General features: G+C 35.3%; 4 protein-coding genes across 4 annotated transcripts; all 4 read right to left on the bottom strand.

Moving 5' to 3' along the window:
• Positions 1–1,208: 1,208 nt before the first annotated feature.
• LOC141706453 (cytochrome P450 71B34-like) lies at positions 1,209–3,098 on the bottom strand. Its single transcript, XM_074509213.1, has 2 exons — positions 2,142–3,098; positions 1,209–1,901 (listed from the first exon to the last, which is right to left on the bottom strand). Exons 1-2 carry the CDS (start codon positions 3,045–3,047, stop codon positions 1,293–1,295), a joined length of 1,515 nt encoding a protein of 504 aa, XP_074365314.1. The 5' UTR covers positions 3,048–3,098; the 3' UTR covers positions 1,209–1,292.
• Positions 3,099–4,301: 1,203 nt separating this feature from the next.
• Positions 4,302–6,604, bottom strand: LOC141709043 (cytochrome P450 71B34-like). The gene is made up of 2 exons (XM_074512935.1): positions 5,677–6,604; positions 4,302–5,180 (listed from the first exon to the last, which is right to left on the bottom strand). The coding sequence occupies exons 1-2, from the start codon at positions 6,532–6,534 to the stop codon at positions 4,572–4,574; spliced, it is 1,467 nt and encodes a 488-aa protein (XP_074369036.1). The 5' UTR covers positions 6,535–6,604; the 3' UTR covers positions 4,302–4,571.
• Positions 6,605–10,568: 3,964 nt separating this feature from the next.
• LOC141706452 (cytochrome P450 71A9-like) lies at positions 10,569–12,751 on the bottom strand. The gene is made up of 2 exons (XM_074509212.1): positions 11,824–12,751; positions 10,569–11,378 (listed from the first exon to the last, which is right to left on the bottom strand). Exons 1-2 carry the CDS (start codon positions 12,724–12,726, stop codon positions 10,770–10,772), a joined length of 1,512 nt encoding a protein of 503 aa, XP_074365313.1. The 5' UTR covers positions 12,727–12,751; the 3' UTR covers positions 10,569–10,769.
• A 293-nt stretch (positions 12,752–13,044) lies between these two features.
• LOC141704973 (uncharacterized) lies at positions 13,045–14,255 on the bottom strand. The gene is made up of 2 exons (XM_074508081.1): positions 13,955–14,255; positions 13,045–13,841 (listed from the first exon to the last, which is right to left on the bottom strand). Exons 1-2 carry the CDS (start codon positions 14,253–14,255, stop codon positions 13,045–13,047), a joined length of 1,098 nt encoding a protein of 365 aa, XP_074364182.1.
• Positions 14,256–15,014: the final 759 nt, after the last annotated feature.

The following is a 15,014-nucleotide window of genomic DNA, read 5'->3' as shown; positions in this document are numbered from 1 at the left end:
TAAATGCAATATATTAGTTAAAACAACTTACTCTGGCACACAGGTTAAATCCAATTTATATTATACTAAAACAAGTATAGCTTATATCATCATATCTTATGGCAAACTCTCCTTTAAGAGCTTACATCATGGGTCAAACTCTCATCAATTTTGCTGATGTAGAATCTCTTTTAACTTACTTTTAACCTCTCTCTTTCATTTATTACTTTCACTAATTCTCTCTATCACTCATTTCTCATTTCTCTCTTACGTATTTCTCATTCTCTTTCTTCCTCATTTTTATATTTTTAACTTAATAATTTTTAATAATTTTATTTTCTTTACTAATTTTATCTTATTTAAAATTAATTTTATTTACACCAATATTCATTATTATATTTTAATATTTAATAAAAAGTTGATAATCAATATTTGTAGTTTGAGTAATATTATTTTTTGAGTTTCTGTGTTTATAATTTTATTCTAATCTCATTATTATGTATTAAAAATATTATATTAATATATATAATTCAAATTAAGATATTTCAAAATAATTTTTTTTTAAAATAATTATAATATACCTAGGTATCGGCCCGGGAACTAATCTAGTCTGTTGTTTGGGATTGTTGTGTAGTTTAAAAAAGTGCGGTGAAAAAAGTGTTGTTGAAAAAATCAGATGACTGTTTGGTAATATTTTTAATTTGCATATGTTTTGATTTAAAAAATTATAAAAAATAATATTTTTGATAAGGTTTGATACCGAAATCAGCATCTACTTCCTGCAAAAACTTAAAAACAGTTTTTTCAAAAAAAATGGGGGTTACTTTTTCTAACAGCAGCTTTTTACGGCAAAAATACTTTTCCGAAAAACACTTTTTAATTTTACCAATTTTTTAACTCTTTTTTAGCGAAAATTTTTTATTGTTTGCAACAGGAATGCTAAACACCCTTGCTCTGTCAGCCGGTCAAAACAACTAGCTAATTCAATTCGCTATAACTGACCCCTAACTGCTAAGCATCAGCTGGTGTATTTTTCCTAATTTAGAAAGATATCCCCTTGGACAGTGTGAATTAAATGACGATCACATACGACACTGAGCAAACTGGACCAAGTGTGCCAGCAATATTTCACTGCTTGAATGGTACCTCGTTGTCTCGTCCAATCGTTGTCTCATCCAATCGTTAGATGAACAAGATGACTTGACAATCATACTGTTGTTTTTCACGGGTCTTAAACAATAACACATTAAACTGATTAGGAATTTATTACATACTGTTATGATGTTTTCATAAACACATACATTTAGACATACTTAGTTTATAATTTCTGGGACAAGACAGAGATGATTCTTCTTCTGCACTACTGCACCAGGCACGCTATCCATATCGATATCTTCCTTGGTCATACCAGGAGGCAATTCCCAGTTAAAAGAGTAGAGAAGATTAGCCAGTGCTAGCTCCGTCGTAGCCACTCCCATTAACATCCCTGGACACATTCTCCGTCCTGTTCCAAATGGTATTAGCTCAAAATGCTGGCCTTTCAAATCAATGTTACTATTCAAGAACCTTTCTGGTAAAAACTCGTCCGGATTTTCATAGCATTCAGGATCCCTTCCTATTGCATAAGCATTTACATAAGCGCGTGTTTTAGCTTCAATTTTATAGCCACTTATGACACAATTGTCAATGGATTCATGAGGCAAAAGAAGTGGAACAGGAGGGTGCAATCTCATTGCCTCCTTCACTACTGCCTTAAGATAAACAAGCTTTTGGACATCGTTTTCGTCTACAAATCCTTTCTTTCCTGTCATGTCCCTAACCTCCTTTTGCACTTTCTTCATTTCTGAGGGGTTCTTCATTAACAAAGTCATGGCCCATACAACAGCTGCTGCACTTGTATCAGATCCTGCAACTAAAACATCCTGTGCATGAATTACAAAAAACACATAAATTAGCACAAAATTCTGGTCTTTTTCCAAAAATTAATGCATTAAAAACAGCAATACTGATTACATCTTCAAATATTAAAGAAATATGTGCAAGGATTAAATTGAGGAGACCGCACACAAAGTAACTACTAAGAGGTTGAGGTTCGAGCATCAGTGACCTCAGACATATGTCTGTGTGTGTTCAAATGCATAATGTGATTTTACTTTGATTACCGTTATTATTGCTTTGACATGATTCAACGTGAACTCAGACGAATCCTTTCTCATCTGAAGTAAGATGTCGAGAATGCTGAAGTCTTGGGTGGATCCAGGGTACGTACGAAGATATTCATCAATGAGCTGTTGATAGAAAGCATCTAATTTTTTAGACCTCTTCTCCAATCTAGACCATGCACCACTAAGCCTATCAATGAAATAACCAATTACAGGAAAATAATCTGCAAGGAAAAAACTCGAGATAATTTCCTGAGTTTCATCAAGTAGCCAATGAAAAGACTCCATTTCACTGCTCATTTTATTTCCATTCCTTGCAGCATATTCCTCTTCACCGGCCAATATTTTACCAAAGGCAATTTTTATCATAATCGAGCTTGTCACTGTCGTAAGAATTTTGCTCAAATTTACAGTACTTGAATCAACAGCAGCTCCATCGCGGATAGTTTTGATCATCCGTGCAACTTCTTGTTCACGGATGGGTTGAAAAGACTGAGACCTTTTGGAACTAAAAAGATGAAGAGTAGTTATTTTTCTCATCTCTCTCCAGTACTCATTATAGGGTGCAAAAACAATGTCTATGAAGTTGTAACTTATTTTCTGCGCGCCAGCTAAAATAGGCCTACTCGCAAAACAAGCATCGTGGTATTTAAAAACTTCTCTGGCTGCGCTTGCTGAAGATATGACTATAATTTGCACAGACCCTAACTGCAACGACATGAGAGGGCCGTACTTTTGAGAAAGTTTGTACAAGTAGACGTGAGCGCTTTCTATGTCAAAGGGGTGCATGTTTCCGATCAAGGGGAGGCCACGGGGACCTGGTGGCCGGGGATTTAAGTTATAATTTCTACTTATGAAAAGGACCAACAGAGGAAGAAAGAGTATTGCAAGAAGGAGAACTTCCATTTTTTTTACTAATGAGAACGTGAACGATTCTGCTGTCAAATATAACTGAAAGAAAGACATACTTTGGCAAGCTATTTATGAAGTTGCAACCAACTAATAACCTATACTCCATACGAAACATTAAAAGAAAGACATACTTTGGCAAGTTAACTACCTTTTTCAACTAACACACATTACCTATTTTTCCCAACAGATGAAGACACTATCTGCAGAGATAGTGCAAGTTAATTGTCCATGTAAAGTGTTGAAGTTTTGAAATATTTCACTGCAAAACCCCAACTTTCGTGATGCCCTGATTAGGTAGCATCACCGGTATAATACCCAAGCTCACAACCGAATGCGTACCGGTCCCAATATCCCACCGCAGGTCAGTCCGAAAAAGCTAGCTATTTGGTACACATTTGATGTTGACTTGTATTTATAAAGGTCCCATACACTCTAATTTTTATCGAGATGGAATGTTACCAATATCCAAGCTCACAACCGAATGCGTACCGGTCCCAATATCCCACCGCAGGTCAGTCCGAAAAAGCTAGCGATTTGGTACACATTTGATGTTGATTTGTATTTATAAAGGTCCCAAACACTCTAATTTTTATCGAGGTGGGATGTTACAAGAACCTTCATTTATATATCCTCGTCGATCGCACAAACACATACACGGAACCCGGCAGTAGTACCTCTGTGGGATGTTACAAGAACCTTCATTTATATATCCTCGTCGATCGCACAAACACATACACGGAACCCGGCAGTAGTACCTCTGCACTTCCGGTGCACTTCCGGTGTGGAAGAGCCTTTGATACTATTTATAATACCCAAACTCACAACCGAATGCGTACCGGAATCAAAAACCCACCACATATCAGTTCGAAAAAGCTAGCGATTTGTTACAAATTTGATGTTGACTTGTATCTATAAAGGTATCAAACACTCTAATTATTATCGATGTGGGATGTTACAACCGGCTTGTTTTAGGGCCAGCTCTGCAGTACAGTCTGATTTCAGAGAATAACAGCCGTGTTCTGTACCTTAGTTTCTTCAGCTACAAATACTTAAAATTCATATTATTCTACAAGACTTAACAGCTAAACGTCGTTTGGTTAAAATTTTAACATGAACACTTTCCAACAGATATCTAATCAAGGACCATTGCTTATAGATGACTTAAACAATCGGACTATTAACCCACACTCCTCACAGGTAGCACATGAATGTCAGAATTCACTATTAACTTGTCTGAAGATGCTTGCATTCCTGGAGAAATCAGTAGTATTAGGCACGGCCATGAATACGTGTTCAGCATAGTGTACATGACTATAAACCATCTTAATAAAATTTGTAGCGTTATCTCCCTTACTCCCTTAACAGGATACCGAGGGTTGGTACCTTTTTAGAAATTTATTACAAAAACATTACACAAAATATACTGTTATAATGATCAAAATTCAAAACTTAATCACGCTATAATACTATTATGTGTTACTAAACACATACATTCATAAGACGTATATTTAGTGATACTTAGTTTGTAATTTCGGGGACAAGACAGAGATCATTCTTCTTCTGCACTACTACACCAGGCAGACTAGCCATATCAATATCTTTCTTCTTCATACCAGGAGGCAATTCCCAGTTAAACGAGTAGAGAAGATTAGCTAGTGCTAGCTCCGTCGTAGCCACTCCCATTAACATCCCTGGACACATTCTCCGTCCTGTTCCAAATGGCATCAGCTCAAAATGCTGGCCTTTAAAATCAATGCTACTATTCAGGAATCTTTCGGGTAAAAACTCTTCTGGATTTTCATAGCATTCAGGATCCCTTCCTATTGCATAAGCATTTACATAAGTGCGTGTTTTAGCTTCAATTTTATAGCCACTTATCACACAATTGTCAATGGATTCATGAGGCAAAAGAAGTGGAGCAGGAGGGTGCAATCTCATTGTCTCCTTCACTACTGCTTTAAGATAAACAAGCTTTTGGACATCGTTTTCGTCTACAAATCCTTTCTTTCCTATCAACTCTCTGACTTCTTGTTGTACTATCTTCATCTTTGTGGGATTCTTGATTAATAGAGTCATGGCCCAAACTACAGCTGTTGCACTTGTATCCGCTCCTGCAACTAAAACATCCTGTGCATAAATTACGAAAACAATCTATATTAGCACAAAATTGCTGTCCTCCAAAAAGTTATATATCAACACATCAATACTAATAACATCTACAAATACCCAAACAAATTTGGGTGTTAATCCCTAACAATCGTGTATCATATAAGCCATATCCAATACACTGTTCCGGAACCCTTAGATCATTATTTCAAGGGTCCAGATCTAAGGATTTTTTTTAACATTCCGCGGAAGGGCTTTTCTCCCCTTCCTTTAGGAGAAAAGCCCTTCCGCGGAATGTTAAAAAAAAATCATTTGAAATATAGATCCAACGCCCCTGGAGTAGTATGTTAGATAAAGCTTAACTGACACACGATTGCCAGAATTAGGACCCAACAAATATTTGCAAGAATTAAACCAAGGATATCCGTATGTTCTTACTAGTAAGAGGTTAAGGTTCAAGTCTCGTGAAACATATATGTGCGTGTGTGAAGATCAAAATTTCTAGAATTTCGATTACCACTAATATTGCTTTGACGTGATCCAAGGTAAAATCAGACGACTCCTTTCTCATCTGAAGCAAGATATCGAGGATGCTGCAGTCTTGGCTAGATGCAGGAGATGCTTGAAGATATTCATCAATGAGTTGTTGATAGAAAGCATCTACTTTACTTGACCTCTTCTCCACCCGAGACCATGCAGCACTAAGCCTATCAATCAGATGACCAATTACAGGAAAATAATCTGTAAAGAAAAAACTCGAAACAATTTCCTCAGTTTCAGCAAGTAGCCAATGAAAAGACTTCATTTTACTACTCATCTTATTACCAAGGGTAATTTTAAATATAATCGAGCTTGTCAGAGTCGTAACAGTTTTGCTCAAATTTACAATACTCGAATCAGCAGCTCCATCGCTTATAGTTTTGACCATCCGTGCAACTTCGTGTTCACGAACAGGTTGAAAAGATTGAGACCTTTTGGAACTAAAAAGATGGAGGGTAGTAATTTTTCTCATCTCCCTCCAGTACTGAGTATAGGGTGCAAACACAATGTCTATGCTGTTGTACGTTAATTTCTGTGCGCCAACTAAAGCAGGCCTGCTTGCAAAACAAGCATCGTGGTATCGAAAAACTTCTCTGGCTGCGCTTGCTGAAGAGATGACTAGAGTTTGCACAGACCCTAACTGCAACGACATGAGAGGGCCGTACTTTTGGGAAAGTTTGTACAAGTAGACGTGAGTGTTTACGCTGTCAAACTGGTGCATGTTTCCGATCAATGGGAGGCCACGAGGACCCGGTGGCCGGTGATTTATCTTGTAACTTCTGCGTATGAAAAGCAGAAACAAAGGAAGAAAAATTGCAAGAAGTAAGGCTTCCATTTTGAATGCTTGTTGGTGTGGAGTGCATTCAGATGAACGCTAAATAAACACGGGATTTTTGTAGCACAGCCGTGCTAGAGTTACCAAATTGGGTATTGAAGGGATTTACGTAAAAGTAGAGGATTTTTTAAATTATATTATTGCTCAACTATTTATTCTTTTAAAAACTTACCATTTAACTAAATATTTTATTTTTTAGGCACCAACATTACGTTAGTTTTTATTTTAAAATATTATGTTCATTTTAAACTTGCATGTATTTATTTTGTGATTTTTGGGTTATGGTTTTGTATTCGTCGGAAAAATAAACAGTAGACGATAATCGGGTTCTTCATTTTCCAGGCTGATCGAGTGATTATATATTAGTATAAATTGATGTAATAGGCTATATATGAGTGTCATATATATTAAGTTTTATTGAGTTTTGAATCAATTTTGAACTTACCGGATATTTTTGTTATGCTCGACGTAATCATTAATAAATAGCTTGGTTTTGATTATTGTTACTATATATGTGTTGTTGAGTTTGTATAAAATGATGATATGAACTGAAAAATAAAAAAAATAAGGCCGATTTGATCTTAAATTTGACTTGGACAAAGAGTTATTAATGGCGGAACAACATCGATTTCTGGTTTGTCCAGATTCCGGCAACATGTCCTTCATGTTTCATGTTCCAGGTTAACGGAAAGAAGTTAAAATTAACGGAATAAAGTAGAATTCATTTAAAAAAGTTAATGGAACTTTTAATTGAATGAATTCTATTTTGATAAATATTACTACTCCCTTTCAAAAAAAAATAGATTTTCTAAGTTAGAGTAACCAAATTTTAGTTCATCACTATAAGTCATAGAATTCCAATTTTGCTAAATTAAAGTAAAGGATACAATAACAAATTAAGTAAATTTAACTTAAATCTTTTAATCAATCATAATAAAAAGAAGTATTGGTTCATATATTTATTTATTTATTTATATTTATTTATATATACTATATAATAAAAATATATTTTACGATTTCTAATTTAAAATTCTTATCATCGGTCAAGGTCCATTGTTATTTCATTCGATCTTGGTCTCTAGAGTCTGGTACATTTCTATATTATACTCTAATTCTTTTAACTTTTTAGAATCGCATATCACCCCCAATGTCAATTCACATAACAGTTTCACTGGATACATCAATTTTTTTCATTGTTAGAAATTAAATACTCTAGAAATTCAATGGTATGTTAAATTTTTGATATATTTTCAATTTATAATAGCTTTTATAAAAAATTACGTTAAAAAATAAATGGGTTAAATATCAGTTAGGTGACTGACGCGTCCAAAAATTCAAGTAGGTCACTCATTACAAATTTGGCTCAAATTGATTATCAGTTAACTTATTTTGATCATTCCGGTAAAGTCAAAAATTGAAATTATCCAAAATTAAAAAAATGATTGCATAGGATGGTATAACTCGTTTTGGATTTCAATATGATTACTAAAACTTTTTATTTGGCACACGAAATCATAATGAAATCTAGATTTGATTCTTTGTACTTGAGTTATTTTTTAGATTTTGAATATTAAAAACGAGATTTAATCATGATTATGTGAGTTAAATACAAGTTTTAATAACCATATTGTAACTCAAAACGAGTCATACCCTCCTGTATTGACATTTTTCGATTCTGGCTAATTTCAGTTTTAGACTTTAATGAAATAATTAAATTAAGTTAATTGATGATCACTTTATTTGAGTTTTTGGACGCAATCAGTTACCTACTTGATATTTAACCCAAAAATAAATACATATAAATGGGGCAGATATCCCATTTGAAATCCGTGATCTGAATGGATCCATGTATGCTGCCTATAAAAAATCAAAGGTCAATCCAGTACAAATACAAAAATATAAATAAATATTAATATAAATTTAAGTCGATCCAGTCCAAAACTGATCCATTGACATGCCTGCGTAAGTGCTTACATATGAGCTCTCTCACAAAACAAAATCCTTTGCCAAGTATATCCACCTATAGGAACATGACAAAATCATTTTCAATAATGGTACTGATGACTTCTGCGTAATTATGTTGCCGATCCCGTCACGGATTTTCGAGTTGATAATCAACTTTTGTGCGGTCCTTGGACGTAGATGAAGAAGAATGGAGAATCCTTTTATGACGTGAAAATTTGGACCGTACGATTGATATTTTTTGAATTTGATTAATACAATATATTTTAACAAAAATGTTCTCTTTTGATTAAATCGAAAAGGAAAACTATACAACACTTTAAGACTAAATTTTAATAATCAATTAAACCGATTTTGTAAGATCAAAATTAGGATGATTGAAAAATGAACTCCTACGAATACGATCTAAATTTTAGTTTGAAATATATGTTTATGAGTGTTGATATATGCACGTCCTAAAATTATTTATTTTTATGTTTTGGACTTATACGTCCCTAGTTTCTTTGCCAGGCAATTGAAAATGAAACTTTGTTAATTAAATTTTAAATATTTTTATATGAGTGTAATAAGATATTTCAAGTGATTAAAGGCTTATTTCCTTTTGTTAGTAATTTGATTCTCTCACCCCGAATTGTTAGAACAAATAATTATATAAGTTTAATTAGTAAAAGAAATGTAATTACATTCTTTAAAGTGAAATGCAAACTTGGTTTATATTCCTATAGACACTTGGTCAAAATTCAGTATTAACTTGTGTCCAAAAATGCTTGCAATGTTGTAGTTCCATATTATCAATCCAATTTGAGCCATAATTTGAGTGAACGGATATCGCGTGCGCGCGACAAGTGACACTTGAATGTGTTCTCCTCGGTGAGAGTTTTCCGAGACACTTTGAATCACTCAAAATGACTAGGAGATGAATGAGATATAATCATTCAAAGTTAGTCTCTTAGTTGTGGAAATTTGTGTAGAATAATGAAAGTCCCACATTGAATTTGCAAAGGAGAATGCTTAGTTTTATATAGTAAAACACTTATGTAGTGTTCAAATGTGTTACTTATGTATTGCTCCAACACCTACGTGCGCGTAGGGGTGCAAATCTTGGGCTTTCGAGGGACAATCCGAGGTTTGCGAAGCTTTCGAGCTTGCCCGCATGTGCGATGTGCGGATATGAATGTAATTGACCCGAATAATTACGGACTAGTTTTGCTAAATTTAATTTACACTGGGTTTGGGCTCTTAAATTTTTAATTCGTTTTTTATTACGAATTATAATTGATTTGGCATAATAATAATCTGATTCAATTACAGATTTGATTATTAATTAAAGCAGTTTATTTAATTACGCGTTAAGTTGCGCACACGTTTCTCTCGAGCCTATTTATTATCATATCAGGTTTAGGGCTTATTATTCATTCGAAATATACCACACAGCTGCCTCCTAAACAAAAACCCTACTCTCTTCCGGTGATAATTTCTTGCTCCGTTCTTATTCGCCGAAGGCGCTGTTCGTGCGGCAACGTCGTTTTCTCGTTTTATCCTGGGAGGCTAACGACCCGCATATACGGTGAGGGTCGTAATAGTTTTAAGGAGACAATTATACACTGTACTTGAGAACTTCTCCTTTTATATCCTTTTATTATTTTTTCTGTTATTCTTATATTTTGTATGTATTAATCGCAGATTGTGGATCACATGTATTTCTAGAGAAATGTAGGTGTATAATTTGAGCTCCTTGATGGTTGGTAAGAGGGTGTCAAGACCAAGAGGCACGACATAGCTTGATATCTTTGTTAGCACTTCGCTAGAAAGCTGAAATTGTTGGGATGTCGTTGGATACCAGACTTAAAGTTCATACGGATCTCCTGACTTAACAGCTAAACCATAATTAGTAAAAATTTTAACATCAACAAACTTCCAACAAATGTCTAATCAAGGATCATAATGTAATGATAACTTCCGGGAAATCTCTTAAGAAATTAAGATATAGATAGGTAGGTAGTCAAGATGACTTAAGTTAAGCATTCAGGCTATTGTTTTGTATTGCTTCTTAAGCAAGAACAAAAAATTTTGTATACACCCGTCACCTCTTGGTATAGCGGTATCTCACTTGCTTCCTTGATAGGATAATAAGGGCCGGTACCTTATAAGGAATTTATTACAAAATCAGTACACAAAATAAGCTGTTTGAATTACCAAAATATAACCAAGCTATTATACTGATATGTGTTTATAAACACATACATTTATTTGTGCATGTTTAGATGTGATAATTAGTTCACAATTTCTGGTACAAGACAGAGATCATTCTTCCTCTGCACTACTACACCAGGCAGACTAGCCATATCAATATCTTCCATCTTCTTACCGGGAGGCAATTTCCAGTTAAACGAGTAGAGAAGATTAGCTAGTGTTAGCTCCGTCGTAGCCACTCCCATTGACATCCCTGGACACATTCTCCGTCCTGCTCCAAATGGCATCAGCTCGAAATGCTGGCCTTTAAAATCAATGCTACTATTCAGAAATCTTTCCGGTAAAAACTCTTGAGGATTTTCATAACATTCAGGATCCCTTCCTATAGCATAAACATTGATGTAAACGCGTGTTTTAGCATCAATTTGATAGCCACTTATCACACATTTATCAATGGTTTCATGAGGAATAAGAAGTGGAGCAGGAGGGTGCAATCTCATTGTCTCCTTCACTACTGCTTTGAGATAAACAAGCTCTTGGACATCGTTTTCGTCTACAAATCCTTTCTTTCCAACTAAGTCTCTGACCTCTTGTTGTACTTTCTTCATCTTTGTGGGATTCTTGATTAAAAAAGTCATGGTCCAGTCTACAGCTGCTGCACTTGTATCCGCTCCTGCAACTATAATATCCTGTGCATAAATTACGAAAATATATACATTAGCACAACTTTGCTGTCTTTTTCCAAAAGCTACATATCAATACAGCAATACTAATTATATCTTCAACCACCAAACACATATTGGCAAGGATTAAACAAAGGATAGAGTATGTTCATACTAATAAGAGCCAAGAGGTTGAGCTTCGAGTCTTAGTTGTTAAAGAATATAAGATCTTACTCGGACCTTCATCTACCACCTTAAGGTTTTAGATGAGTTGATTTCTTAACATGGTATCAGAACTCGGTTTAGGGAAGGAGTCTTAAAGAGTATAAGATTTTATTCGGGATTTCCTCAACCACCACCTTAAGGTTTTGGAGCGACTGGTTACATAACATCAGTGACCCCACAGATGTGTTTGTGTGTGTTAAAATGCAGAATGTGATTTTACTTCTAGTTTCTGGAAAAATTTAATTACCGTCAACATTGCTTTGACATGATCCAACGTAAAATCAGAAGAATCCTTTCTCATCCGGAGTAAGATGTCGAGGAAGCTGCGGTCTTGGGTAGATTCAGTTGATGTAGGGGGAGATTCATCAATGAGTTTCTGATAAAAATCATCTAAACCTTTAGACCTCTTCTGCGCCCGAGACCATGTACCACTAAGCCTATCAATCAAATGACCCATTACAGGAAAATAATCTGTAAGAAAGAAAGTCGAAACAATCGACTGAGTTTCAGCAAGTAGCCAATGAAAAGACTTCATTTTATTATCCTTGGCTGCACCATTTTCTTCATCATCATCATATATTCTACCAAAAGCAACTTTAAATATTACTGAGCTTGTCAGACTCATAACAATTTCACTCAAATTTACGATATTAGAAGCTGCAGCAGCTCTATCGCGTATAGTTTTGACCATTCCTGCAACTTCTTGTTCACGAACGGGTTGAAAAGACTGAGACCTTTTGGAACTAAAAAGATGAAGAGTAGTTATTTTTCTCATGTCCCTCCAGTACTCACTATAGCGTCCAAATATAATCTCAATGCAGTTGTAAGTTACTCTCTGTGCACCAACTAAAGTTGGCCTACTCGAAAAACAAAAATCATGGTTTTTAAAAACCTCTCTGGCTGCACTAGCTGAGGAAATGACTAGAGTTTGAACAGACCCTAATTGCAACGACACGAGAGGGCCGTATTTTTGAGAAAGATTGTACAAGTAGATGTGAGTGTTTACGCTGTCAAACTGGTGCATGTTTCCGATCAACGGGAGGCCACTAGGACCTGGTGGCCGGTTATTGATCTTGTAAGTTCTGCTTACGAAAAGCAAAATTGCTAGAGGAAGAAAAATTGTGAGAAGCAGAAGAAGAAAGGCTTCCATTTTATGTGTTTGTGGGTTGGTTTAGGCAACTGCACTCAGGTAAGGTTTAGAGTTCTATTCGGCAAACTATTTATAAGCGTTACATAAAACTGAACCAACTCAAATTTGGAATAATAGCTCTTTCTATGAGCCGAGCCGAACAAAACCGAACAGACCAAACCAACACTGATCTATTTCATTAGTCCCAGATGATAATTTAAAACTGAAAAGACATCTATTAGTGCTGTGTTGAGATTGATTAAGAAATCGGTCGACTCGAACGAGTACTCAAATGGCAAAAACGAGCACTTTTTTTTTGTCAAAAGAAGAAGCATTTTATTAAACTTTCAAATCATCATACAAGACAGAACTAAAGAGTTGATGGACATCCCCACCACTCCAATTACGATCAGCTATAGAACTCGAATGTCTCACTAATTCATGAGCCACCTTGTTCGCAGATCGCTTAACAAAATTTAACACCACATTGTATTGTTTAAGTTGAGACAGCATGGCCTTACAATCATCAACCATACGGCCAAAGTAAGATAAAGTGATATTCGAACATCTAATTGCCTGGATAGCAACCAAGCAATCTGACTCCACCACCACGTTTCCCACCTTCTTCTCCTTCACCCAGCTCAACGCTTCCCTGATTCCCATGGCTTCTGCTATTTCTGGATCCACCTGGCCTTGCTTGCACTTTGTTTGAGCCTCAACCACATTCCCCTGACTATCTCGAACTAGAAAGGCAAAGCTGTATTTGTTAGAGTCTGTGAAACATGCAGCATCAACATTGATTTTTAATTCTCCTACGTTTGGTTTCGTCCAACGCTCGTTGCCATCCGCTTGAGTCATGAACCCAAGAGAAATATCAAATGACTTGTCTTGAGCGTATCTCCACTGATTAAAAATATGCCTTGCTGATTCTACAATTTGAACAAACTCCTCACCTTTTTTATTCCAGACTATTGCATTTCTGTTACGCCAGATTGACCAGCATATTGATCCTATCCATTGCTGATCTTCAATCTTATACACACCAACAGCCATCCTGAACCAATCAAAAAAATTCGTACAAGGCTGAAAATTGAACACATACCCTGCGTACACCCAACAGGCTTTGGCAGGACTACCTGACAGTGAACCAGTGAATGCATAACAGACTCCGTTTCTGCGTTACATACTGGACATAAAGTATCCACTGCTACCCTTCTGATTTACAGTTGATCTTTCATAGGAAGTATACCAGACAGAGCTCTCCACATAAAAGTTTTAATCTTTGGAGGTAACTTCAAATTCCACAGCTTTTTCCAAGTACTCGAGTTATCCCCTGAGTTCGGTTGATGGTTATGCTCTGTAAGAATGCCATACGCACTCTTTACTGTATATAAACCCAGCTTTTCATTATTCCAAAACCATGAGTCCGCATCACTATTGCTTAAAGGTATAGAAAGAATTAAGTTGGCGTCTCTGCCGTTAAAGATATCCTTAATCAAATCCTGGTTCCATTCTCTCTCGCCAGTGACCATTAAAGAATTAACCTTCATATTTTTTAACGCTTCATGTGATGTGTGAATGTACGGATCTTCTTTATGAGGCAACCAAGGATCATTCGCAATGCTAACTGTTTCACCTGACCCTATTCTGCGAACTGCTCCCTTCTTTAATAAAAACGAGCATTTAGAGTACCAGTGTCCTCTATTTTTTTAAGACAGTAAAACTGAATTCTTTATTTTATAACTTCATTGAAATGCATGTAATGTTCTATTGAGTTAACACGGAAGTAAGTGAACTAATTTTTGAGTGATTTATTGATTTTTGAATTAAATTAGTCAAATCATACCTAATTATAAATAGTTATTAATTTATAATTTCATTATTGAAATGCAATAATGATCGACTAAATTTGAAAACTATGTAAAGCCGGTACCATGGTTCGCCACTTGAAGTGGTGGCCTTTAAACCGGCCAAAATATCCTCTTATTTAATAAGTTATCATCTCCAAAAATACAATTTATATTGGCTCTTAAAATTGAGAAAAAAAAGATGAAACTCTTAAAATTAAGAGTGAGTTTAAAGAGTCTTGGAGTAACATTTTGATTCTCCCTCCTTCATTTTATTTGATTCTCCCTCCTTCATTTTATAGCTAAGAGTTTGAATTGAGAGTGTGTGGGAGATGATCTAACAAATGCTAAGCACGAGTCCGAGATTAAACATAATATTAATTTATTAATTGAATAAATTTTAACCTCGTGATCCGTACGAAACACATATCGAAATTTAATAAATAAATGGTGATAAATTAT

This window comes from Apium graveolens, chromosome 2 (assembly GCF_009905375.1).
Source record: "Apium graveolens cultivar Ventura chromosome 2, ASM990537v1, whole genome shotgun sequence".
Lineage (NCBI taxonomy): Eukaryota > Viridiplantae > Streptophyta > Magnoliopsida > Apiales > Apiaceae > Apium > Apium graveolens.
This window is presented reverse-complemented; position numbering and strand designations above follow the sequence as displayed.

What these genes read in the sequence shown, in the direction of transcription:
- LOC141709043 (XM_074512935.1), bottom strand. Translation starts at nt 6,534, where the DNA reads ATGGAAGCCTTACTTCTTGCAATTTTTCTTCCTTTGTTTCTGCTTTTC. An exon ending in ACGTCAAAGCAATATTAGTG is followed by an intron (nt 5,181 to 5,676) that starts GTAATCGAAATT and finishes ATTTATGCACAG; the next exon opens with GATGTTTTAGTTGCAGGAGC.
- LOC141706453 (XM_074509213.1), bottom strand. Translation starts at nt 3,047, where the DNA reads ATGGAAGTTCTCCTTCTTGCAATACTCTTTCTTCCTCTGTTGGTCCTT. An exon ending in ATGTCAAAGCAATAATAACG is followed by an intron (nt 1,902 to 2,141) that starts GTAATCAAAGTA and finishes ATTCATGCACAG; the next exon opens with GATGTTTTAGTTGCAGGATC.
- LOC141704973 (XM_074508081.1), bottom strand. Translation starts at nt 14,255, where the DNA reads ATGAAGGTTAATTCTTTAATGGTCACTGGCGAGAGAGAATGGAACCAG. An exon ending in TATGTGGAGAGCTCTGTCTG is followed by an intron (nt 13,842 to 13,954) that starts GTATACTTCCTA and finishes GTTCACTGTCAG; the next exon opens with GTAGTCCTGCCAAAGCCTGT.
- LOC141706452 (XM_074509212.1), bottom strand. Translation starts at nt 12,726, where the DNA reads ATGGAAGCCTTTCTTCTTCTGCTTCTCACAATTTTTCTTCCTCTAGCA. An exon ending in ATGTCAAAGCAATGTTGACG is followed by an intron (nt 11,379 to 11,823) that starts GTAATTAAATTT and finishes ATTTATGCACAG; the next exon opens with GATATTATAGTTGCAGGAGC.